Genomic DNA, 27887 nt, shown 5'->3' on the forward strand with positions numbered 1-27887 from the left:
TACGGGACGAGGGACTCGGTAAAGATACATATCAAGGTTGCAGTCGTCATTGCCAGTGCTATTCGGCTTTTTTTCGAAATATATAATAGGGCCGAATGACGTGTGCTTGTCACGTTTCTTTGATTCATTGATAAATAAGCGAAAATATAAGTCGAGAAAAAATCCGCAATGACGACTGCAACCTTGATATGTATCTTTACCGAGTCCCTCGTCCCGTATCTCTCTGTTCTGCTACATGCATTACGAGGCACTGGCTCCAGCAGTTCGGATATGCCAATTGCTAACCCCGACCTCCGACCACGTTCTACGTGGCGGCCGCTGGGAAAGAAGACGTTCTACGTCTCCCGCGGTAGTCGAGGGGCGGCGCTAGTTGACCGGCCTCAGAGCTCTTGTAAATATAAACCCCCGCTTTAAAGTCGAGAGAGAAGCCGCTGTGGGGATAGCGTAATTGGTTAACGCACCGCACCGGTTATGCGGAGATGTGGGTTCGAGTCCCGCTCCCGGAAAACGGCGGATTTTTTCTCGACTTATATTTTCGCTTATTTATCAATGAATCAAAGAAACGTGACAAGCACACGTCATTCGGCCCTATTATATATTTCGAAAAAAAGCCGAATAGCACTGGCAATGACGACTGCAACCTTGATATGTATCTTTACCGAGTCCCTCGTCCCGTATCTCTCTGTTCTGCTACATGCATTACGAGGCACTGGCTCCAGCAGTTCGGATATGCCAATTGCTAACCCCGACCTCCGACCACGTTCTACGTGGCGGCCGCTGGGAAAGAAGACGTTCTACGTCTCCCGCGGTAGTCGAGGGGCGGCGCTAGTTGACCGGCCTCAGAGCTCTTGTAAATATAAACCCCCGCTTTAAAGTCGAGAGAGAAGCCGCTGTGGGGATAGCGTAATTGGTTAACGCACCGCACCGGTTATGCGGAGATGTGGGTTCGAGTCCCGCTCCCGGAAAACGGCGGATTTTTTCTCGACTTATATTTTCGCTTATTTATCAATGAATCAAAGAAACGTGACAAGCACACGTCATTCGGCCCTATTATATATTTCGAAAAAAAGCCGAATAGCACTGGCAATGACGACTGCAACCTTGATATGTATCTTTACCGAGTCCCTCGTCCCGTATCTCTCTGTTCTGCTACATGCATTACGAGGCACTGGCTCCAGCAGTTCGGATATGCCAATTGCTAACCCCGACCTCCGACCACGTTCTACGTGGCGGCCGCTGGGAAAGAAGACGTTCTACGTCTCCCGCGGTAGTCGAGGGGCGGCGCTAGTTGACCGGCCTCAGAGCTCTTGTAAATATAAACCCCCGCTTTAAAGTCGAGAGAGAAGCCGCTGTGGGGATAGCGTAATTGGTTAACGCACCGCACCGGTTATGCGGAGATGTGGGTTCGAGTCCCGCTCCCGGAAAACGGCGGATTTTTTCTCGACTTATATTTTCGCTTATTTATCAATGAATCAAAGAAACGTGACAAGCACACGTCATTCGGCCCTATTATATATTTCGAAAAAAAGCCGAATAGCACTGGCAATGACGACTGCAACCTTGATATGTATCTTTACCGAGTCCCTCGTCCCGTATCTCTCTGTTCTGCTACATGCATTACGAGGCACTGGCTCCAGCAGTTCGGATATGCCAATTGCTAACCCCGACCTCCGACCACGTTCTACGTGGCGGCCGCTGGGAAAGAAGACGTTCTACGTCTCCCGCGGTAGTCGAGGGGCGGCGCTAGTTGACCGGCCTCAGAGCTCTTGTAAATATAAACCCCCGCTTTAAAGTCGAGAGAGAAGCCGCTGTGGGGATAGCGTAATTGGTTAACGCACCGCACCGGTTATGCGGAGATGTGGGTTCGAGTCCCGCTCCCGGAAAACGGCGGATTTTTTCTCGACTTATATTTTCGCTTATTTATCAATGAATCAAAGAAACGTGACAAGCACACGTCATTCGGCCCTATTATATATTTCGAAAAAAAGCCGAATAGCACTGGCAATGACGACTGCAACCTTGATATGTATCTTTACCGAGTCCCTCGTCCCGTATCTCTATATATATATATATATATATATATATATATATATATATATATATATATATATATATATATATATATATATATATATATATATATATATATATATATATATATATATATATATATATATATATATATATATATATATATATATATAACTGGCATGCTGGCGATGGGGCCGAAGGCGTGGTGAACACAAAGTAAGAAACCTCGGTAACAGCAACAGCGGAGGGTTTATTTCGACGTTTCGACTTCGAGACAAGTCTTCTACGGGAAGACTTCCCGTAGAAGACTTGTCTCGAAGTCGAAACGTCGAAATAAACCCTCCGCTGTTGCTGTTACCGAGGTTTCGTACTTTATATATATATATATATATATATATATATATATATATATATATATATATATATATATATATATATATATATATATATATATATATATATATATATATACACAAAAACTTGGGTGCGACCACTTGGAAAACACTAACAAAGACTTTATTTCGACAGTTTCGACCAGTGGCCTGGTCTGCCTCAGGGATTTTCCCTGAGGCAGACCAGGCCACTGGTCGAAACTGTCGAAATAAAGTCTTTGTTAGTGTTTTCCAAGTGGTCGCACCCAAGTTTTTCAATATTTAAACAGTAGCCAAGAATTCCTTCTCTGCTATATATATATATATATATATATATATATATATATATATATATATATATATATATATATATATATATATATTGAAAGGCGAAGATTCGAGGCAGCCTTTTATTCAGGCGATTGGGGCCGAAGAACTCCAAATCACCCGATGATGACGGTAATCTACAAAATGAGGAAGTGGCTAAGGTGTTTGCGGGATGATGGGGATTTACAAGTGATGCATAGAAATGCGCCCTTGTGAGGGGATTAGCCCTCACACTAGATCGTCCCTCCAAGCGAAGCGTCCGCCTGACCCAATCCGTCCTCATACTACTATTTCCTCCCTCTGGGTGAAGGCAGGCGCCCGTCGCCATGAGTCTCACAATATATATATATATATATATATATATATATATATAGCGAATTAGAATAGGAAATGAGGGGCTCGTTGAAAATAAGACAGAAAATAAGAATTGGCAGTCAAGAGGACCTCGGAAAGCAAAGGGGAGGATGTAGTAGCTCAAGATAAAGAATTTGGAACATAAGAAATTGGAGAAAAAATGCCCGCCAGGTGGGATTCGAACCCACACATATATATATATATATATATATATATATATATATATATATATATATATATATACACAAAGTAGAAGTACGCTCTTCGGAGACTTTATTTCCAATGTTTCGACCTGAGACAGGTCTTCCTCAGGAGGGCAGCAACTAAGGACTCCACTTCACGACTATATATATATGTATATATATATATATATATATATATATATATATATATATATATATATATATATTTATATATATATATGTGTGTGTGCATATATACATAGACCCGTAATTCAAGTCTCTCGCTCCTGCGATAACGACCTAAACTGCTCGTTCACTTCCATGATCGCGCAGGCGCTCCCAAGGCCCTGTCCGGCTGCTCGGTGGTGAACCAGGCAATGACGTGGTTCTTTGTCCGCTGCGCCGAGGACGACGCCGAGGACCGTCCGACGGGCCAGGAGTGGTACCTGCTGGAGGTGTTCCACGCCGACACCGGTGCCCTGCTAGGAAACGTGAGCTCCAGGGGCCGGCCCGTGTTCCAAGTGGACGCCATCCCTCCGGCCACTGAGTGCCTCGCGCTCGCCTACGCGGTCAACGAGCGCGGAGGGCGATCGGAGCCCGCGCGGGTCGTCGTCCAGGCCATACCGCCGCCCTCCAAGCTACTAACCGGTGGTAAGTTGGAAGCACTGAATATCATCACGAGGTGATGGCTCTTACCGATTTTTATCACTTCCATGTTTGGGCTTCTGTAACAAATCGTCGACTTTATCTCCTTGCTGGTAACTGATTCCAGCCCGACGCTTCACCGGGTACACTTATTGCCTTAAACGAAAACCCTTGTCCTCGTTATCAACGGATGATCTGGAGAGGGATGCAGGGAAAGAAGGCAACCATCGAATCTTCCCCCAGAGTTGCGTTTTTAAACAGCGTTAAGAAGAGGGGGACCCAGGCAAAGACGCACGATGCAGGCGCTGCCTGTGTCCCCTCATTTTGCCGTTGTTCAAAAGATTAGGAGGCATTCCACTCTGGTAAGGTGGTCAACCAGCGAAGCTTTGTACCCCACTGCCTATAGATGGCACGGAATCAGGCCGGAAGATATCAGCAAATTTTAAATGCGAATGCATTTCTTAGTCGGCGGTTGTCGTGCGGTCTGTGCCGGCGTCCGCACGCAGGTGTTATCTCTCCGCGCTCCTCCTCGCCCCTAGCAACCGCTGTGGCGCGCCTAGCAACCGGAGCAGGTGGTAGCTCGGGTGGGAGTAGCGGAGGGCAAGGGGAGAGGAGGAGCGCGCGCGGGCGTGTGAGGGCGCTCGCATCGCGGAGCTCGGGCGGAGTAGCGGAGAGTGAGTGGAGAGGAGGAGCGCGCTCGGGCGTGTGAGGGCGCTCGCATCACGGAGCTCGTTGGAGAGAGCTCGCGCGCGGGGCGGGCGTGTTGCGCGGGTCTCTCTCTCCTCTCCCCGTACCCTCTCTCCGCTCGCTGCGCTCGGAAAAATATATATAAATGCAGTGGAGCGCGCGCTCATCGGTGCACCCAATGCATTCGCATTTCCGCACGATCCCCTTCGGGCAGGTGGGGGGAGTTTTTTTATTTTTTCGAGCGTTGCTGGCGGTAATCCTTAATAATGAATATTGCGTGTGGGACAGGATACGTGCATGCAACTGTAGCCATAAATTGGGCCATGCTTGAACGCACCTAAGCCAATTTCGTCGAGCGGCAGCTCGGTTTTCAGGCTACAGCGCGCAGCGAACGCGCGCAATTGCACGCAGACGTCGCCCTGCGCAGCGCAGCTGTATAGGAGCGAATGCAGAGTGAACTTTGATGCAGCCAGCGTTTTCTTCGTATAATTTTCGTGTGGCATGCGCCTTTGCTCTTTCCCCCTGCCCTCCTCTCCACACCCCTCCCCGCGGAACGAACTGTCTATTAGACGCTTTCACTGCGAAGCGCACGAAGCGCTGGCTTGACCGTGGCTGAGTTTGCCCCTATTCACCTCCTATCGCTCCCTTCGCAGCCCTCCCTTTGGAACGAACGAACGAACGCTAAACCACTTTCACTGCGGAATCAGTCGGCGCCGCCCATTGGTTCGGTTGGTGGCCGAAGCTTGGCCGGTGGCGCTTCCGTCGGCCTGCGAAAACGGAACGCACGTAGCACTTGCGTGGCACCGACCGCATGTGGCGCTAGCTGGAAGGTCAGAGTGACGCAATCAGGGGTTCTCCAAGTCTGCACCTCGAGTAAAAAGCTTTGCTTAAAATGTACGGCTACCCCCACTGGTGAGCACCCGCCCCTAAAATTGCTGACTGCGAATAATGTTTATTTTTCGACTTTATACTACTTAACGGGAAGTTACGGCCCAAAGTGCGGTCCATATAAAGTAATTTCATTTAAAAGAGATGAATACCTTTACAGGAAACACGCTTACATTTGCAATATATAAGGCAAGTTCCCCAGGTACGGCTAGTATAAATTTATATCAAACCCTCTGAGCGTGCGTGCGCGCGTGTGTGTGTGTGCGTGTACGTGTGCGTGTGCGCGTACGTGCGTGCGTGCGTGCGTGCGTGTGCGCGGGCGGGCGGGCGTGCGTGTGGGCGCGCGTCCTTCGACCCAATTGTCTTTTGTGGCAGAGCACATATCCGACTTTAGAAGACGTCGAGAAAATATCAACTCGGGGTTTCTCGTCAGCCCCAATCTTTTTCTCGGAAACCGTTCCCGATAGACACTTTCAACGATGCGTTGAGCGGTTAATTTAGTTCGAGTAATACATCCGATTATATTACGCAGCAGTTTCTCGCACTACACCACATATGCCGTACATGTTTCGCATATGCCACTACTTAAGGATTTCTGAATGATCGCTTTGGGAAGGCGAAATTTTATGTTCCGTTCTTCGCTGGGCACCTGCTGCTAACGCTTAGTTCAGATAGGTCGCAACCTATGACATTCTTCGTTACGCAATCTATCTTCTCTAAACTATGCCAGAAGAGTCGACAGGAAACGTGTGGGGATTCTCAAGTAAAGCCCAGCAACGATTTTTCATAATCAGTAAAAAACTTTGAGTTCTCGTTGTTTAATGTGGAGACGTGAAAGAGACGCCCTTGCCTACGCAAGTCCAACTTTTGTACGTCGGTGGTGGCGTGTGCGTTGCGTGGGGGGGGGCACAGTTTCTACTTAATCCTGTGATCATTTTGGGGTAGGCTTAGGCAGATTTAGCATGTTTTCGGACCACCCACGTGCGCTCTGCTCTCCCTGGCCATGCGCATGCGCTGATTTTGTCCTTGCCTTGTTCCTTCTTTCTCTACGTTACTTTTTTATATCATCCCTTCCCCTCCGGCAAGTGGTGGTTTTATGGGCCCGTGCTGCCTATCACCTCCACCTCCTAACTTACTTTTCATAAAACGTTTTTATAGGTTGTAGTAGCGGTGGTATTCCAGAAAACGTCAGTAAGACATGAAATGAGACCGAATCCTGATAAATTTATCGACTTTTAACATGGTAACTCGATGATGCTGGGGTCAGCTTTTCATGCAGAGATCGATCAGAAACAAAATTTTATGTCCTTGCGCATAACAGTGACAGCAGGGGAGATGACACAAAACAACAAAAACAAATTAAGAAAGAACGTGCGGAGGCAGCGGAAAATGAAAAAATAAAAAAAACGAAAACAAAACAAGGATAAACTTCATACTAAAGCCTTGCCAAAGAGTTGGTCATACGGGTAGTGTAAGGCCTCTGAGACGAAGAAAGTTGTAGCTGACTCATCAGCTGGCAACGCGGTACTTACGTGGTTTTTGTTAGTTCGGGCGCGTAACAAATAACAAATCCATCGGGTGATGAAGCAGTCACACGCAACTATATTTCTAGTTTCAGAGCACCAGTGCTTGGAAGAAGCCTTCATAGTCATAAAACGGGGTATTTGCCAGCCGGCAAGCGGACCACTTTTTTTGTCGAGTGCGCAGGAGGCGAGAGGCCGGTCCCCTGCATCCGAGTCGCGCTATCGTCGAACTATCGTGCTCGCGCTGTCGTGCCCACGCCTCATTAGCAGGCATTAGGTGTGCGCTCTTCTGCCAGTTATACGCACCCAGCCCGTACAAAACTCGGTAATCACGAGGAATACCTGTGTTAGCGTGTGAGCAGGCATATTTCAGCGGTAGTGCTTGGTTTCAGAGTTCGGATTTCTGAACGCAGACAGCGCAACCAGGTCTCGGTTGTTCGATCGACCCGCGGAACTCGCAGCCCGAGCGTGGCGCTCTTCGATTTATTAGCTCCGTTCGCCGCCTAGTCAACACATCGGCAATTTAATTAGAAAATGCGGTGCCCTAGCTGGTTCATTCCTGGCGTTCGCGGCTGAAGTGGATGCTGCGCTTATGGGAAATCGAGCCTTCTGGACATCGGCGGTAGTAACGACATTCATTGGAGGCTGGATTGCCTGCCTTTTGTTGTAATCGGCTACGCAATAAGCCTAATTGGTATGAGGTGGTCATGAATCAATTGGACACGTTTAATAACTTTGTCCTTTATTAACGTTTGAACTTACTTTTCACCAAAGCAGCAGACTCGCTCGCTGGGAGGAGGTCTTGCTGCGAAGGCTTCGTGTTGGTGTAACCCTCTCTCCCGCTGTTACCAGGGAGTGGCCACCACGCTACCGTGCCCCGTTCGCACAGAACTGCCCCCTTTACACGGCTCCTGCCGAAGATGCGGACACAGAACATTTGCTGTGGACGTGCCCTTCATTGGAAGCGGCCAGAACACGACACCTTTGAGGCACAGGCCTCCGCCCTGGCAGACCACCTGACCTTCATTGATGGATACCGCTCCCTCCTTGCGCTTCTTCACGAAACGGGAGTTAACCTATACTTGTAACGTAGCATTTATGCCAACGGGCACACTATCTCAATAAAAAAAAAGAAATCCCGAGGTCGATCTCATGTAGTGAAAATGAATGAGAAGAAAGCAAAAAAAAAAAAAAAAACGGGTTCCTTGCCGCTAGCTGTCAGACATCTTTGTATGGGTAGCCGAGAATGAATGAGTAAGCAGCGATGAAATCGCGAGGGACGTGCTGCAGAGGTAAAATATTTCCTATACAAAAAGCAATATTACTATTTAGTTCGTCGTGACAAACCAAGGCGGTTAATACTTTTCTGGTGTTAGAGGAATCATGACAGCGCAACTTCATTTCGAAATCAAGCGCTTCCGTCGATATGCAATAGCGGGACGCCGCCTCTAGCGTATGTTTGGAGCAGGATAACGCGCCACTGCTTGCGCAACAAAGGACTCCCCGCCCTCCTTCCGAAATGCACGCGCAGTGGCTTCAGTGTTGCGTAATTATTTCGCTAGGAGCCGTGGGAAGGCCCTATTTTTCTCTTTCGGTCTACTCGAGATTCTTTCAGGAACAAAGTAGGACGAACCGTACGCAAACATTGCCCGCGCACAACACACTGCACTTTCGACCACGCAGCATATTCGAGCTACATTCAGAAACATTTGTGACTGGGGATTCTCTTGATGGAATGATTTTTTTTTCTCTTTCCCGTTAGCCTGCTATTTTTTCACACGTTCCGAACGATGGAAGCTGAAGCCATGTAGCTGCTCTGCGGCGAGGCCAAATTCAAGATAACGTTATCAATAATCCTGATTTTCTCCAGCACGTTTCTCCCTCTCTCTCTAGATGGCGACAACGACGTTAAGCTACCTGTCCTCATTTTTACGGCTTTTCTGTACAGCCTCGTTCCCGCTTGCCTGATTTTCCCTATTACCGTCAATTGATTTCGGGGAAATTTTATTCCCCCCTGTGAAGATTTCATTTCCTTATTGGATACCCCGACGGTCAGCGTGCAGTAAAGAAGAGAAGTAAATGCTGTTGGGGCGAAAGAAATAAAAGGGGACGTTGAACTAGCGGCTTGTTCTTGCACCCGAGCGTAAGGCGAGACAGTGGGTGAAGGTAACTTCCCGGACGCAGGAATTGGGTTAAGCTGCTTTCGGAACGTGTTCGGACGCTTAACGAGGCCTGAGGCTTCTTTTGTTTTTACATTTAGTTTTACTGGGACTATAAGACAAAAAAGAAAGAAGGGCGGCAATCACAGACCAATGATTCTGGTTTTACGCTCTCTGTCCTAACACGATAAGTGAATAGAGCCACACAAAAATCTATATCTTTCGCGCCGATTCCTTGCGCTCGTTCCGTCAGTGCCGGAAGGCCGTAAAACGGGCGCAGACATGGTCATTTCCGCGTGCGACGGCCACCGGGGAGGTCTTCTACGGCTTCCGAGAATATGGTTGTGGTGGCGGCTATATACCTCGTTTGATGTCCGCGCTTATGCGGCATGCCTCATATCCCTTGCTTTTGGCTGCCCTATACGGGAATCGGTGATACAGTAATGTATTTACCGAAACAACAAAAAAAGGAAGCGAACTAAGGGAATGGAAGGAATCACACGTAATTCGAAAAAAAAAAAAAAAGCACTCGATAAGACCGGCGTGCGCCAAGTCCATGATGAGCTGTTCCGACTCAAATTCCCCCGTCGTAGGGGTGTTCCTACGTTCATTTAACGACGCGCCTTATAGCGTGTTTATAATGAGTTCTGAAACGTCTTGTTGCGAAACACTCCTCACGCACCCACCAGTCACGGCATGGTATGTTGAAACGAAAGGTAGCCTTCGATCTGACCTCGAATGCTCGCTCGTTGAGCCAGAGTTTACGGTAACCAACCCCCAGTTCGACCGCTATTCGGAGCGAATTCGGCAGTGTGCCGTGTCCGCGCCCCAATTTCGCTCCGTCCTTTTAGCCCTATTAGTGGCGGAGGCGGCTCTGAACAGAGATGCGGGACTCCGCACTCATCTGAGCGTGGGTAAATCGAACACGGAACGGCAATCACCACAGGTTACCCCGGGGAATTGAAGCGGCTGAATGCTGCACTGTCTCGAGCCTTTTAACCAGTCCGGCCTAATCAGAACAGAAAGTTACACCGGTGCTTTTGTATACTGCCAAATGTTTTTAAATGGTAGCAGGATTGCGGATAATTGATGCCCACTTCGCACGAAGCCTACTTGCCGACATGTGAGACAGAAAGAGAGAGCAGATTATTGTGTGTCCGGTATAGCTTTAGCAGAAGGGGAGGAGACCGGAAACCCTCTTCTTTGTTCTTCCCCCTTTAGGCGGTAGCGAAGAGGCTTTGGCTCCCATTGGCGTCTTCAGCCATACGGATAAGTCGTACTTGAGCCAAAACGATATGGTTCTCAACTACCGCAATAACAATGTTTCCGTTGTTGCCGTTTCTATTATGATTTGCCTTGTGAAGCTTTAGTTTGATTCAAAACCATGATCCTGTATATTTTGGTGTATACAAGTCTCGTTTTTTCTGCTACCCGCTTTTTTCTTGCGTTTTTTTAATCTTTCATCACAGTTTGTTCCCCTCCGTCTGAAATTGCGAGCACTTTCGTTGCCGGGGCTGGGCTCTTCAGCTTTTCATCTCTCTCTCGCATTCCCCAGCATTGAACACCGCTCTGGGCGGCTCGGACTGCCCCAAATGAATACTCTCGCCAGGGTTGCGACAGGGTGCACTTAGACGACCCGTGTCCGAGTAGCCTCCATGGAGTAGTTCCTGTGGGGAGCAGACTCTAATATAACTAGGAGCTAGAGGCAAACGTAAAACGGCTTAATTTATGATTAAATACAGCGAATAATGAAGTCACAACAGGACTCAGTGTTGCAAGAAAGATTCCAACATCAGTACGCACTCAAAAATTAACAGCACTAGAATAGAGGCGCCAGCATGCATTGACTGCAATGCACGCACTACCTCTTTAGCACGGGAGTGATAGGTGTCCCATCTCGTCAAGTCACGTCTGTCATTTGGTTGGAGTGTGAAGCTTGTCACTTAAGGTCACAGAGTGTTACATTGTCATGCGAGAAAGAAAGAGTGTTCGGTTTTGATTATGGGGTTTAACGCTCCTAAGCTACACGTGGGCTGCGAGGCACGCCGTGGTGGGAAGGGGGGTGGGGGAGTCCAAAATAATTTTGATTACCTAGAGATCTATAACGCACGCCGAAGTGTTACCACAGAGACGTTTTTGATCTTCGCTTCCGTCAGAAAAGCAGCCTCCGCGGCTAGGATCGATCTTTGGTGCTTGTGCTTTGCCGCACAGCGCCTTAGTCCCTGAGCCTCCCCGGCGTGTGAAAGAGCGTTCGGGATACGTATACCTACCGCCCGCTGATTCGGATGGGTAAAGGATCGGATACGTTAATCGTTGGTTGTCGGGTTGCGTCCCACCTAGAGAAATATTTTTTTTTGTTTTCTTTCGTTATTGTCATTTTGAAATTCTTATTTTTGCGCAAAAGAAGAGGCGAAATACTTTTATTGTGGCCTCATTGGCGTTGCGCTGATAAGGCCTAGGACGCCGGTTTTATACCGGCCTCGGCGACCGCTTTTCCGATGGAGGAGGAATGTAGAAAACGTCTGTGTGCCGAGATTTCGGTGTACGTTAAAGATCCAAGGTGGTCAAGATTAATCCGGAGCCATCCACTACGGCGCGCCTAGTATTCGAGGTGTAGATTCCGCACGTTAAACCTCGTAATTTGACTTTTTAGTGCGCAGTACTTAGGCGCCCGCTACTGTGATTTCACAGCGTCGCCGTGCCTCGTAAACGAGCAAACGAAGGGGACACCGAAGACATAAGGAAAACGGAGGAGGAAAGTGTGGCGAAAGTGTAAGGGGGAGGGCGGGATGCCGGAGCTGCGCGAGACGCTCCCCGGCGGCGACGCGCTATAGCGAAGCCGCGCCACAGAAGCCCAGCACGCACTGCTTGCTGCACGTGCACCGGTCCTTCATCGTCCTCCTCGTTTCGTGGCTCAACCAAACCACGGGCCACTTGCGCGGGAAGTTCAAACACAATTTACAACAACATGCTCGGCGGCGGTGACACGCTGCGAGATAACAGCAGAGTAGGGCGCGCCGCCGGGAGTTTGCTGATCCTTCGACGGCTTCCTGAAACGCAGCAGCTATGCGCCGCAACCGGGAAGACTGCAGTTCACGCTGCGCACAAATTTCGCATTAGGGAGTATCGTATTTTCCTAATCCATCTAAATGCTCCAAAAGTTAAGTGATCCAGCATGGCCATGAACACTTCAATGCTTGAAACTAAAGTTCCCTCTATCATCGCCTAGGCGTGTGACCTTCTATTTTCTTTCGCTGTGTCGCTAGCTCAGAACTAAGGAGTGCCTGCGTATCCTTTCGTCGTGACGTCGCACACGCCGACGCGTCTACTCTCAGCACTAGTCGCTGGAAGCCTTTCCACATGTCTGGCATACTGGTTTGACCGCCTCCTGCCTCGTCTCTCTCCTTCCTGCGCAGGCGCTGTGCCATCCCAGGTGGGGTGCACGTGGCACCTGCTGACGCTCACCATCCTCCTGCTCCTAAGGCAGGCTTCGCTAGCCTGCAGGACGCCTGGACTGTCCAAGTGCCGTAAGTCTGCTCCTTCCAGTCGCCGCACGTTTTCGTGGACGCGGAGAGATCGGAAAATGAAAGGCTCTACGAGGCAAAAAGTAAAATTTAAATCGTTTTTATTGGGTAGACTGCAAAGAGAAAAGCTTCATTATTCGAAGAATAAAATGTAAACTCTCGTTATAATTTAAAAGGCAACAGATTCATTAGGCAACGGATAATGTTTAAAACACCGCTGAGTATTTAAATAGCAAATCTGACTCTGAGTAAGAGAAGAAATAAAATAAAAACAGTTGAGTACTTAAACAATAAAAGGAAACGCCTTATTGTGCTGCAAAGTAGAACCAAATAGAACAAGAAACTTCTAAGTATTTTAGAGGAGTGTTTTATTTAAGTAGTTTAGAGGAGTGTCAAGTATTTTAGAAGGGTGTAGGGGGCCTTATCGAGTGCATAACTCACGCTCAATTTTTAAAGAGAGAAGCTGTTTAGAATATCCTTAGAGTGTCGTGTCCGTAGTTAAAAATACCAAGAAGATGGCGAGCGCACGTGAGCGCGTGCCTCGCGCCGACAACCCAGCATCCCCGGCGCACGTTTGCCATGCCAAGCATACCGAGATTGGCCAAAATTGCAAAAAAAAAAAAAAAAGAACAGCGTTCGCCATAATCGTGGTAGCGCTTGCTCAGACATGACCCCAGCGTTCGCAACAATCGTGGCAACACTTGCTCGGAACGAGAAAGACACGCCATAGCGTACGCCCATCCAAGGTGATGTCCAATGATTATCACTTCAGAAAAATGAAAGAAGCTGCCGCTTATAGCAACAATGAGGGAGCAAACGTCGTTACGGCAGCCAAGAAGATCAAATCGGCTTCAATCGTGGACTTGAACCGTAGTGATGGTCGTGAAAGTTGCGTACAGCTTCACTGCGTTCACGTTTTACGCGTAAGTGTGAGCTTCGTTCACTTTAAAATCAAGAATACGAATCACTTGGTCACAACAGCTTTATTTAACATGAATTGAATTTTCGTATCTCAAACTCTACTTGGGTTTCCCCATTAAATTCAGTACGTGGAATAATAATTATCTCTATTTTGTAGAATATGCCTTGCGTAGAAAATAATTCATAAGACGAGAAAACAAGAACGACTCAAAGCTATATTTCTTCTCCTTAGGTGTGGATTGACCGCGAATGCTGACGGTTCTTTTTTTTTGTGTGTGGATAATTGAACGCTATTGATTTTAGAGTGAAAAAGTTCTACATTTAAAATTCTCCGAATGACTTTGTGGCCGCTATTATTTGAGACGTTGTGGTTGCAATGATCTTGGACGTAAGGTTGAAGTCATTTTTCTCTCTGTTAGTTTTTAATCATTACAGCAGGGTCTGTTTGAAGTGACAGTTTATGAACGAGCTGAACGAGAGCAGCACAAGGCTTGCTTTTTACCCGTGTTCACCAAGTGCAACGTCAGTGTAGTTCTCGTTTTTTGTTTATCAAAATTATACCTGAAACTTGGCTGAATTGCTTGCTTATCAATGCTTTTTTTTCTGTACCTTTCTTTTTCCTGCGCATAATTCCCCGCCCCCAACGTATACTCCAAACGCAACGAATAATGTTCGCTTATATATCTTTGAGGTTCTTCAAAGCGAGCTTTGAGAGCATTAAGACTGACGAAGCCATTTCAAAGCGATGCCGAACAACCTTGTTATGCAATTGCTCTAATCGATAGTGGTCGAAACATGGCCCATATTAATTACGCCACTTGAGTGCCGGTCAACACTAGGATAGCATACGGCCTAGCCTTCCCTTGATAAATTCAAGGGCAAGATGAGTTTTGGACGTCGCAATAAGTGCATAGAACAGATAACGAACGTGTCCAGCGAGCACAGCATGTGCGGACAAGGCAGGTAAAAATTGTGACAGCCCTAGTGCACTTAAGGTAATGTCTCGACAACGATACTTTTAACAGCAAGAACAACGACCACCTGCCTCGCAAGAAATATTTCTTCTCAACACTGAAAAATTACGGCGTTTAAAAGAAACATCAAAAACAAAATAACCAAGGAGGTACCAGGTTCATTACAAGAACCAGTTTCGTGCGCAGCAAATCTTTTAATCCACCGAGCGCTGGGATCGAACCTCAGGGACGAAGGGCGGGCATCATTATAGTCCGGGCGCTTGAGGAAGGAACGCCGGGAATTTAATTAGATATTCGAGCGCCGCTATTTTAGAACCCGTGCATGGGAGAGAGGAGGGTCGGAACCGCGCTCGCCGCTCCATCACCGCCTCTGCTGGTACCCCGCCAAACTGCTCCGCGCTGTGCTGGTGGAAACCTCCGCGCGTATAACGGACGTGTGTCCCGTTGCTCCAGATTCCCGGGCAGTGAGAGAGACGCTCTCTCTGGCCTACTCGTTGAACCGCAAGATTTATGGCCCCTCGTTAGGCGGGCCTCTCTACGCTCGAAAACAAGTGTTCTCTCGGCGGTCGACGAAAGGCCGTTCGGGACTGCGCCAAGCAAGGAAGGAATTTCGCGCGCTAATCAGAACGAATTGGCTGAGTGGAATACGCCGTCTCGAAATCTCAAGAGCGCGGGGTAACGGCGGAGCTTTAAAGCCCTATTCAGCGACTGTCCGTGTCGTTCGTATCAATCTTCTATTGGCGCTGCTAAATTAAAGGCGCTTGCTGGGACGGTGAGGGCGGAGGGGGCTGTCAGCGTTCAGCTTCCGCGTCCGCTGTACCTCCCTATTGAGTCAGTCGAGGAATTGTTACGTTTAGCTATACGTAGGGTGCCGCTGCTCCTAAACTGTACAATGAAATTGATGGCGGTCCAGCGGCGCGACGGTTTTCCGGAAATCGCCAGCCAGGGCGATATGCTACATAGAAATCAGTAGCTTGTTTTTGTTGGAAATGGCATTCCTGAAATTGTTTCCACTACGGGAGAAACGCCTAACACAGTTGGTAGCTTTTGCATTGGAGAATATTCATTCGTTCCTGCCACGACGGGAGCAACTTAAAGCTGAAAACGCTTAAAAAAGGAATAATTAAAAAGTCTGAACGGTAAGTTTTGTCACCTTATTTTATTACGGAATAAAGGAAATAAATATTTTTATGCACTATTGTAACGACAAATTTTCTGTATTATTATTTTGCTACGACAGGTTACCAGGTTCGTTTGAGATGTGCTTCCTTGCTAAGAACCCGGTTCGTTTGAGATGTGCTTCCTTGCTAAGAACCCGGTTCGTTTGAGATGTGCTTCCTTGCTAAGAACCAGGTTCGTTTGAGATGTGCTTCCTTGCTAAGAACCCGGTTCGTTTGAGATGCGCTTCCTTGCTAAGAACCCGGTTCGTTTGAGATGTGCTTCCTTGGTAAGAACCCGGTTCGTTTGAAATGTGCTTCCTTGCTAAGAACCAGGTTCGTTTGAGATGTGCTTCCTTGGTAAGAACCCGGTTCGTTTGAAATGTGCTTCCTTGCTAAGAACCAGGTTCGTTTGAGATGTGCTTCCTTGCTAAGAACGAAGCAAGCTTTTTGCGCACTATCATAATTACTGCCACTCCCGCCGTGGTGAATAAGTTTCAAAGCGTAGTGCTGCTTATCTGAACCCAATGGCGCCGGTTCAATCCCGGCCGCGGCGGCCTTTTCTCATAGAAGCGAAAAGCGAGAGTGCCCGTCTGTGGAGATTTCGGCGCACGCTGAAGATCTCCGGATGACCAAAATTATTGAGGAGCGCTCCACTATGGTGTGCCTCGTAGCTCAATGAAGGAATTCGTCGGTACGTAAAACCGGCCAAATTTGAAAAATTGCTGGCAAGTCGTCAACTTGTCTCTTACGCACCTTGTCGCTCTCCGCGAACACGTCGAAGTTGTCTTTGCTGAAGAGAAGTGGGCTGCTGCGCTTCTAATACGCACAATTCTGACAAATCAGACAGCGCATCCTTCAAAGAAGATAGTGGTGCCACCTGAAGAGAAAAAAGGAACAAAGCAGAACCAAAATGGATGCACATTCCTCAATTGGAAAGGGAGGGAAAAAGAGTTGGTGGATGGGGCCAAAACGACAGTTGATGGTCAGAAGCGGAGCTACGTCGGTGCTTTTCCCCCCTGCATGCGCCGCTTTAAATCGCATTTGTAACGAAAAGCGTTACATCTGGGCGCCAGAAATTCTGTACGTTTCGAGTAATGTGCACTTAGTTTTCCTCAATGGCCTCTTTTCGCATTGACTCGCTCTCAGACAATAGCTGAATACGTAGCCTTGTTCTCGCTCCCTAAGAGCATTCCGCGAGCACCGGCAAAATCCAACTCCTCGCTTGCAGTGTTCCCTTTTATGTTGAAGTACATGCACGGAAATCGGTGCCCGTGCGCAGCCGTCGCGTAGACTGCTTCTTTTCTTTCGATAAAAAAAAAATGACGCCACTGTAGTTTCGAGTGAAATCGGTTTATTCGCTCTGCAGATGCCGTTCACTGCAGTGCACCCCTGCATTGCATAAAGGGAGCTACATGGCCGTTGCGGTTATTTTCTTTTTAGCCGTCTCCTATACGAGTCACGGATTAGATTCTGTATACGTGGTACTGAGAAACAGAACTACGCCTACGCAACCGTGTCGAAGCCTTCTCAGAGAGTAGGATGGTCTATCGCTCTGAAAGTGGATGGATGTGCAATTGGGGTGGGGATCCTTCCCATTTAACTCAGAAAAGCAAGCCTCGCTCGTGCGTTGTGGCGCAGCCTTCGTGTGTGTTCTAGTTTTTTGGAAAAAAAAAATGGGTATATGCATTGGTGTGGTGTTACAAAGATAAGTACACTGAATTCGAATAAATGAGACATATCTTTTAACTCCGACATGAGGCTTCGGCTACGCAAACGAGACGACCCGTTCGTTCGAACTACTCTGGAAAGGGGGGAGTAAGAGGAATGTAGTGAAAGAGCTGGATGTAAAAGCTCTGAACTTCTTTTTCACGTGTACTAACCGAAAAACATTTAGCCCTTTGCCTGTGTTAGCAAAGATAGTGGAGCAGTGTGCTGACCCCTAGTGAACAACCAAAAAAAATAGTAAACCCAGTTCCACCCAGTGTGCAATCTGTTGCTACAGCGGAGCTGCGGCTATTTGTTGTCGGCTTGAATGTAAAAGAATGGTCGCCCGAGGACGGCATCGCCGTCGCAGCACAAATTTCTTCGGTTTCCGCAGAGAAATTAGCGGCTAAACGACAGCGGCGGGAGGCTCCCTCCCCTAGAAGGAGGGAGATGACCTCGCCCCTGCGAGACCGCTGCGCCATCTATCGGTGTGTCCGGGGTCCGCCGACGTGGCTGTTTCCAGACCCGCCAATCACGAGCGGCAATAAATCTGGGAACCTGTGTCTATCCCTGCGTGACGCACGACTTTCAGCAGACGGAAAAAAGGCTTGAACTACAACAGCTACGCTGTTATAAGGTCAAGTCTGGAGAAAGCGCACTGCTTGACGCGTTCGCCAGAAGCGTTTTTGAGAAGGGCCTCTAGGTAGGGGAAAGGATGGGAACTGCCTCCACTGTCCTTCCTGATTTTCCGCCCTCCATACATTGGCGGGTCGATTATGTTTTCTTTTCTAAATTGGCCGTATATAAAAGCAGTAATCATCCCCGCCTGCCAACGACGCTTTAAAACAGGCCCCGTACGGGCTGAACGTAATATTTAAGCGGTAGACGGAAATGAGTGCGAAAATTAGCATGTCTTAGTGTGACATCAGGGGGAAACAGGGCGCTACCAATGGCTTAAGCAAAATATACCAACGTGATTGGTGTAAGAAAACTCGCTGCTGGGCTAGCTGGTTCCTAGTATGCGCAAAAAAATGATGCACCACTTCGTCTAACGACGGGGATGGTTGAACGCGAAGCTTCCTTGTTGTGGATTTCGCTGCTGAAATCTTCGTTTTAAAAAATGAAAACCTAAAGCAGGCTTCTTCTGTGAAAGGGTATATTTGAGGCAGAGTACGCTTTACAGGGGAAGTTGGTTTTGTTGGTTTTTCTGAAGTGGGTTTTGAGGTTGACTGCAGGCGCCATCAGGTAGACATGGGAAGCTTCGCTTTAAGCTTCGACCGTGTTGGAATGGGGCATCGGATAAACACCGGCTCCATAAAGCGAGGGACGCAGGTTCGATTCCGCGAAGAGGAATCGTTTTTTTTAGGGGCGAAGCACCTTAGGACCTCGCTTTGTTCGGGGTTTGGCGTCCGTGTACACAGTATTGCGCATGCGCGAGGAGCATCGGATTGGATTGGATTGCATTGGAATAGATTTGGATTGGGTTGGATTGAATTGGATTGGAATGGATTAAATTGAATTGTATCGGATTGTATTGGAATTGTATATACTGTACACACGCGTTGTCACTCATTTACATGTGTGACTGGGCAATGCCACGGGTGATTTACGGTAAGAACGATCCCCAATGCTTCGTCTGCTCGTCATGATTCACTTCGTGGACATGCGTGATTTTTTTTTTCACTTCACCCACGATTATTATCACAGTCCAAGAAAGTTGCCGTTCCTGCAGTGGATCTTGAGGTGGGGTACAGACACCATCAGTGAGACTACGGAAGCTTTGCTTTAAAAATCCTACCGCAGTGACAGACAAAAGACAGGGGAGGCGGATGGGACCAGCACTAGTTGGGACAATTTGTAAACAATCTGATACTCCTGTCCTATCCAGGCCATCATCCAGCACCACGAAGCCACCTAATATCACAGGTTTAAAAAAATTGTATTAAGTAGCCCAGCACCGTCCGTTTCTTCTGAGTGATTGCTCAGCAGTAATTGGTCCGTAATATTTGAATGAATTCCCTAGCGAAAACAAAAGATGCCCGTCGATTCCACTGCGATTGAGATGTCTTAGATGTTCTCAATGGCAACCTACGTATACCGACGAAAGCTAACATTTATACCTAGTTGAGCAAAAACCAAGTCAGCCTTCATTTCTTTATAATAGGCGCCCAGTTTAGTGCATTTTTCGATTTACGGTCGGGAAAACAACGGGATACCCGCTTAAGAGCAAGTACTTCCCTCCAGGACGTTCCCATTTTTACTCGTACGTCTGACTTAAGAAAAAAAAGCACACACGCCGAGAAAAAAAAACTTTCCGCATAATATTTTCTTGCACTCAGTGCACCTGCGTACTTGGAAACATCATCGTCCTAATCTTTGGGGCAAAAACGAGGCCTCTGAACGGGAAATAAAAGCCAAGACTCGCAAATTATTCAGCATGCTTCACGATTGATGGAAAGGTTGTCGACGCGTCACGATTTTGTGGAGCGATCGATGGGCGGGTTCTGCGCGGAGAACGCAGCGGCCAATCACTAGCGGTAATTACTAGCGGGCGGTTTCACCAGTACGGCCTCCGTTCGCCGCTATTTGTGTAGAGAGAAACAGAAATAAGAATACGTCAATATCAAATGTTATTTTTCTATTTTGTTTTACATGTACTGCGAGAAAATATGCCTAATTAATTCCTATCGAGTCACGCCGAAGAGACAAACGTAAAAATATTTTACAAATATGTGAGCAAGAGTTTATTCGAAGTTGTTTTTTTTTTGTGATTTCAAACGGCCTTGCTGATCAGATATTATTACGCAGGAATGTTAAGAACAACTGCCTTATAACAAAGCACATACTGATCACTCTATACTTGAGAGTGGACTAATAACAGTCACGAATATCCTGTTGCCACACCTGCCAGAAGTGACAACAGCAGGTTCGTGGAATTCAGTAAGTGAATATAGTTTAAGAAATTACTGCTCGCGTATATAACAAGGCCTCAGGGAAAGCAAATCATTCGCTTGTTGGAAATGGCAGCACCGCGCTAACGAACTTGTTTTTTTTTTCTTGCATTATATTTCTTCAGCCCTTAAGGCGGGAAGAGGAAAGAAGAGTGCAGAAGAAAGGCAGAGGAGGCAATTCGTTTTTCTCATATTTGCAGAAAAGAAAACTGTTCTTCGTACTGAAAGCTCAGGAATTACTCCAAGGACTGATTTGCTCGCTGGAATCCCAAACACCCGTCGTAATTCATTTTCATCTAATGCGATTAGTACGTTTCTACCTGAGTATTTTAACGCAAAATACGTTAAGATATATTTTTTCTGGTGTAGTTACCTGATGGTGCTTATTTGTCATCCAAAATATTTAATCCGGCTGACTAGGACTAATGAGTGCACGACCAGTACAAAAAGACCACCGTAATTTATTCACAATTCTGTACAACTTGCTTGTAATCCTAACCTTCCTACAACTGTTACGCTTTGCTCGCTGCGTCAATCTTTTTTTTTTCTCTTTATCCCCTCTCTTCGTCATAATTATATACTTCCCTTTTTATTATGCTATATCTTATGACAAAATTAGAGAAACAGAACGAAAAGCATGAAATGCACTCCTCTCCGCGTTCTTTACGGGAAGTAGTAGCCCATTCCCTAAGGGGGCACCATGTTGGACTTCGGACTTCGTTAGAACCATCGTTGGTCGTTCACACGCCTTTTGCTGTTTTTAACATAGAAATTTGGACGCGTAAAATAGCTTCAGTTAAATTGCAATCCAAGGATTTGTCCGCACATGGGAGCTTACATTGACTGCAGGGAGTCATAGGAAAGCGAAAATGGATTCAAAACAGGGATTCGAACCCATGTCATGCTGGTTGGGAACGACAGCCATGCCATGGCTAAAAAATGCCGAATTATTGCCTGAAGGAGGTAATTCAGAAACGTTTTGATTAAGTCACGTGGTACATTCTATAGCTATGGTGTACAGTGACTCACATGACGGAAGTAGGTGTGTAAAAACTTTATTATTTTCTTACTTGATAGTTAAGATTGTGTTGGACCTAATTGAGTGTCGTCATCATTTTTTTTAGAGGACCGTGGTCCTCCACTGCGTGTCTTGCCCTAATTAGCCGCATATCTGGGTCGCTGACGTCTCGACTCGTCAGCACGGCCTCATATTAATGCGGTTCGTCATGAGATCTCGGTTGGTTCTTGCTTTCCAGAAACATAGGGTACAGTGTGGTGTCAACGTTCGGATAGTACTTCCAGTTTCTTGGGTGTGCGTGGATACATCGCAGGCAGCAATGATTCTTTCCTGGTGAGGCTTTTATGGGGACCGAGATAGTACTTTAGTCTGTTTCTGTAATTCTCTTATGTATCCATTTACCTTTGTGCGATACTCTCCTCTTCTCTTTAAGAAGATGGGCGGGATGGTTGTAATTCTGCTGGAATGGCCCACATGTCCTCGATCTGCCCCGTGTGCCGCGAGGGTCCCTTGAAGGGTTGTGTGCCCGCCGTCCGCAGTATACGTAGTGGCTTGTTATGGTCTCGTTGAGTAGTAGCTTTATGACATTGTCGCCTATTTCACTTTATCAAAATCTTGGACATGCCCTTTTAGATTATTTTTCCTCTACTATTACGCACGTTCTGTCACCAGTGGCGATTACCTTAGCTATTACCGTTCCTTCAAGGGACCCTGAAACACTTTTTTCAACTTTTTTTGAAATCTTAAATGCTTGTAGAACATTGTCACCCAACACACCCAGTACTTAGATTAGAGGGTCGCAAAGTACCTCAGCCGAGAATTACTGCTCTATGCCCATCAGATAACTTGGAAAATCGCTCAAAAGATTTTTTTTCTCTTTCCCGGTCTTGACGTTCTTCGACGGCTCGAATTACGTCACTAAGGCCATGTAGCGGCTGTTGGCCGGTTTTCCTTCATTTGCAACAATGAACGCTTTCCGACAGCAACTAAAAAAAAGTCACAAAAACAAAGCAGAAATAGAAGCGTATCTGGTGCGATGAGCAAATCACGCAGTGCCGCTCCGTGCTGGCGATAACTATAGCTTTCGCAGTGGTTCCAGGCTTGAAGGAAAAAGTGAAAACACTTATCGAAAGTGTTGCAGGGTCCCTTTTAGTTCCAGTAGCGTTTCGAGCTTGCAGTGTTTCTGCCGTTACCTGCCCCTCATCTTCAATTACGCTTCCTACGTAGTTGTTGTTTCCTTTGTATCTTACCGCATCTGTTCATCTGGTGGTGGCGCTATAGATACTTCCCATCAACATCTCTCGCCAAGCTTAAGCTGTTGCTAACCGTCGCAGTTTGTCGTACTCTAGATGCATGTTCTCGGAAATGTTTCAGACGTATATCTAATCTTCTATACGTTTCAAGCGATATTACGGTTATACACAGCAGTAACAGGCCTTTGAGTATAACATCACTAATAAAATGAAGTTATTGCAGTAACCGTTCTAACAATTCAGTTATGCAATTTACACGAAGTCCGCTGTTCACCAGTAGGGTACGAAGAAAGTGCAAGATCTTGTAACCAAATCCCCATACCGCACGTTCGGGGAATGTCTGAAAAATGTTTTATTTTAGCTGACCGCGTAGTGTTTCTCTCATTGTACATATCGTACAAAGAAAAACCATAATCCTTGACATAAAAAAAAGTTCCGTGGTTGTAACGTCCCCAATAAAAAATAAATGTACAAAGAGCCTTGTTGAGTGCCGAACTTTCTAATATTTCAAAGAGGAGCTCGTAATGAAAGTGGTGGGAATGCTTACTTTCAGACGCAAAATTTGTTTGTTCGTGTGTCCCCAGAAAGCTTGAACTTCATCTTTGTAAGTGGCTGCCCTGAGGATAGTGCCGCCCACGACCCTATCTCTTATCAGCTGAACGTAACCCCAGGGTGGTTAACATTGCTTCTTTTACGAACTTCAATCACGAGGTTGCATGATCGTGGAATGAAAAGTTGATCAGGTTTACTCAAATTTCCTGAAGAGGCCAAGCGTAAGGGCTGGGTTACTCAAATTTCCTGAAGAGGCCAAGCGTAAGGGCTGGCATATAACTAACAAGCAGCTTCTGCGAACAGTTTCTTAAACGTGAACAAGCACATGGCTAACCGCTTTCGCCTTCCTGAAAGAGAATACCAGTCGAAGGGGAAGCCACGGCGTTGCAATCACAATATCATTGTGCTTAGAAGTGTAGTAATACTGCAGCTGATAAAGTAAACTTTTATTTGTTGCCTGTCTATGGTGGCTTAATGCATTGTTGTCAGGAGCAAACGTCTTGTGGACACATTGCAAGTAGCCCATTGAGTATTACTCGTGAGCTAATGCATTTAGCGCTGTACCCCTGCTCCAAAACGCGACTCACTGCGCACCCTGTCAGAAATCCAAAAGCTTCAGTGGAGGTAATGGTCGACGCTGGCATAAATAACATTGCTACAAGGAACACTCAATTCGTTTAAAATGTTACCGAATACTTCAGTTCTCTATTTTTGTGTAAGTCGTCAAGTACTTTCGTTTTACAAATTTTTAGCGGCATTAGTGCTCTAACATCAGTACTTTCGCTTGAATCTTTTTACTAATTATGTCATGCGTGTGGCTTTCGTTCATTTACAGGCGACGATGTGCCAGTGTGGCTCAAAAATTGTCATGTGAATACTATTTTCGATTACATTTTCCGCCGTGGTGGTGTAATTGGCAGCTACTCCACGGGTCCTCTTACTGACCGCGCAAGTAGGCTGCATGGTAACGCATGAAAAGTTCGTCACATCTTTGAGAATAGTAAGAGAACATCCAAACTAAGCTGTAGCCATTCACTACGCCACGCCGCAGAGTTGACGTGTAGCTTCAGAACATTAAAACCAACGCCCTTGACTTTCGTGGTCTTGCTTCATGCTTCAGCATTTCATCGAAACCATGAGCAGAAACTCTACTTATGCGCTCATTTGATCGACTAATGCGGTAGGTTAGGCTACGGCGCATAACAGAGCGGCGCTAGTTCCCCTCGAGAGTTGCCATTCGCATTCACCTCTGCGAAACTACATTAGATTTCACGCCTGAGCGTTTATTACCCAATATTGAACACCCTCGTAGCGGATGTATGGAGTTCGGCGACGAAAAAAATCAGGGAAGCTTGCACTCGGGCGCATTACTTAAGTGGCGAAGCTGTTGAATGTGAGCATTGCCGGACACATAGATAAGTTTCAGAATCATTGTTCATTTGCATTGTTGCGGTTCTGCAAGTGTTCCCGCTAAATTTAATCCAATCACCATACAATTTAATGCAGACGCCTGCCAAATTATTCCAAGTGTCATCTAATTTAATCCAAACGCCGTCTAATTTAATCCAGGGGCCAGCGAATCTAATCCAAGTGCCAACCAATTTAATCCGCGCGCCAACCAAATTAATCCAGCAGCCAGAAGGTTGCTCAGGGGTGTTTAGTGTGAAGATAGGCGCAGCTCTGCGGACTTTGTTCCGCATGGTGTCGTGAAAACGTGGTTTTTCTTGATCCAGTACGTGCAAAATATCTTATGCGCACAGCCTAATGAACATTTACTAACACGCGCAGACCAGGACAGCGGTCTTGTTTGACTGTTGGTGCCGTGTGCTGATCGTTTGCGAGATCGTCACAAGTATCGTCTGCTCGCGTATTGCGATGCCAGAAAACTCACAGTTACTTGATATTGGAGTTGCGAAACTCCCCATAGGCCCCATGCATCAAAACGTGGTCGTACGTTGGTCCACCGCTTCGGATCTTGTTTTACAGTGGCGCCATCTTTTTGGGACAAAATAAGTTATACAACTTGCTTCGCCTACTCGACGACCTGGGCGAAAAATGGTATTTGAGTGCTTACGTAAATTTGTTATGCCAAAGCAGTCCGATGTGTTCAACTATGCAAGTGTTTTATATATATACGAAGCAAAAATAGTAAAAAGAAATGCGACCACGGGGTCAACCGTCGCTTGCGCACTGTCGTCCGCTGCGCGTCCTCTTCGGTCTTCTGGCGGCAAAAAAATAAACAAGTCGCTTCGACGGCTTCATGCAAGCTGAAACTGATTATTTAGAGCCGCTTGATCAGCTACTAGATTAGGTTTGGCATACAATAAGCTGTAGGCCAAACGATAACTGCAAATTTAGTACTTCAGTTCGGACTTATGTTGTGCCGGAGAGCGAGGTAGATGCGCGGATGCAGAAACAATCGCAACCTGAAAATCGGAGTTAAGACACCAATGAATAAATTATGAAAGCACAAAAATAAAGAATTATGCGCTTTAAAACAAAATTTAACGTTAAATTGTCTGTTTGTATAATTAGTTTTTTTTTTTTTGGATAGTGAATGCGGCAGCCGGAGTGGCGCCACGGTACGCACGATCCAAAGCTGGGGGGGTCCAGGTGCGGGCCGTTTTTTGAGGCGGAGTTTCGCAACTGCCTACATCGAAGAGCTCTGAGAAAACTTGCCAGCGAGTGCAGACAGTACTTCTGACGTGAGCAGGTGATATTTCTGACGCGAGCAGACGATATTATAATTTTGAAACAATACTTAACTGCGGCCGAAAAGCATTCATTAATTGAAAATCAGAACGCAAAGGGCATTTAAGTAATGTGTTTTGATCAAAGGAACTTCTGAAGCAATGGTTACGCGAGGAGCAGACGATGCTTCTGACGTGCGTTATCGCCGGTGCTGTTGCAGACTATCAGCTCACAGCACGCGACACCAGCGGATCTCTCTTGGTCTGCGCATGTTAGTAAATGTCCATTAAGCTATGCGGATGAGATATTTTGCACATAATGGATCAACAAACACCACATTTTCACCACATCACACGCAACAAAGCCCGTAAAGCTGCGCCTAATTTCTCACAAAACACCACTGAACAACCTTCTGACAGCTGGATTAATTTGGTTTGCGCGCGGATTAACTTGGTTGGCACTTGGATTAAATTCGCGGCCACTTGGATTAAATTAAATGGCGTTTGGGTAAAATTATGTGACACTTAAATTAAATTGGCTGTCGCCAGGATAAAATTAGATGGCGATCGGATTAAATTGAGCAGGAAAACTGGTAGTAATCGTCGTTATATGCATGGAAGAGGTCGTCGTCTTCTTCGCGGCTAGTGGCGGGTGCAGTCATCCTCGCCGTTGTACGCTTACACCAGCTCTTCGTCATCGACTCGAGGCTGCGGTAGCGGGCTCGGCAAGTCGCCTCACGCAGGACTGTCACACTCGTAGCCATGTCTGTTCATAATGGCTTCTAGAGAATGCGGCGGCCGCAGTGACCTCTCCCGGACAGGGTGCCTTCATCTTTAGCGTTAGGGCTGGATATTTTTTCTTTACATGCGCGGTAGCGCTTCACAGCAGCGCTGGAAGTATTTTTTTTTTTTTTGCTAAAGTTACAACGCGAGCCGGGGACTCGGCGGTCGCCGTGAGGCATGCTCTCACGAGCGCTTGCCATTTTAACACGAAAATGTTTTATGCCGGGATCCACCAAGATCCGTCTGACGTCATGTCCGTCACGGAAATGACATCGCCAGAAAAAAGAGGCGGCTTCAGGATTCGAGCCAGGTGCTCTGTCGCCGCAAGGGGAGGTGACAGGCGCTTTACCGACCCCGCTACGAGCTGAAGCACAGACAGCCGTATAAACGCGCCATATATCTTCCTATAACCTCCTCTATTTCGATGGTGCTGCCGTCTAAGAGAAGTGAGGCGAAGTAGTGCATCACTATGCTAATGAGCACCGACAGATGGCGCCAGCTGTGCTCGTCGCAACGCAACCGTCTGCCGTACACTCCATGGAGCGGGGACGCAGTGGTCGCACATGGTCACAAGGTTGTCGCTCGCCAAGCACACCCCACAAGATAGCCCCGCAAATCATGCTCTTTCGCTGCAGCGGACCGTGAGGTCACCAAACGATTCGCTGGCAACTCCAACTGATCTTGTGAAGGCACGTGAAGGCACATCTCACTTTCGTGTTTTACCGATTCTTTGAAAGAAGGATCAACCACATTTTTTGGTAATTGTTTTTCTGCAACGGCGAACTTAAGGCCACTAACAACAGCTCTGCTGTTAAAATTACGATGGATGCTGAGGACTTTCTAAAAATGTGAAGGCGAAAGCCCAGTTGGACCTTCTGTTTAGTTACTGGGCGCATCCCGAACGTTGGATGATCCATCGCTATTTCTCAACACCCTCTCCTCCAGTGCTGCTGTTCCCCTTTCCCGGCCTGCGCTATTATTTTAGATTCGACGGCATCTCATTCACTCGCCTTGTCCCTCCATACGGCGTTGTCGTTGTCCGTCCACACCCCTCCCCCATTCTCCTCGCCGCGCGAGCTGCGCTCTCCGCCGCTCACCCCCTCTCCTCTCCTATAGCGAACACTCTCTCGCGAGGGGCATTGGATTGGATTCGATTAGATTGGATTGGATTGGGTTGGATTGAATTTGGA

The 27887-nt window shown here is 47.0% G+C and overlaps 1 protein-coding gene across 1 annotated transcript in view; it reads left to right on the top strand.

Moving 5' to 3' along the window:
• Positions 1-27887, top strand: part of LOC144169621 (hemicentin-2-like) — a 383844-nt gene that overhangs the window by 346422 nt on the left and 9535 nt on the right. Inside the window, exons 10-11 of the mRNA XM_077698874.1 lie at positions 3599-3916; positions 12584-12694. Of these exons, the coding sequence (XP_077555000.1) occupies positions 3599-3916; positions 12584-12694 (429 nt within the window). The remainder of the gene's footprint in view (positions 1-3598; positions 3917-12583; positions 12695-27887) is intronic.

The sequence above is a fragment of the Haemaphysalis longicornis genome, unplaced genomic scaffold (genome assembly GCF_048455015.1).
Source record: "Haemaphysalis longicornis isolate Haplotype H1 unplaced genomic scaffold, Haemaphysalis longicornis Haplotype H1 scaffold_2, whole genome shotgun sequence".
Classification (NCBI taxonomy): domain Eukaryota; kingdom Metazoa; phylum Arthropoda; class Arachnida; order Ixodida; family Ixodidae; genus Haemaphysalis; species Haemaphysalis longicornis.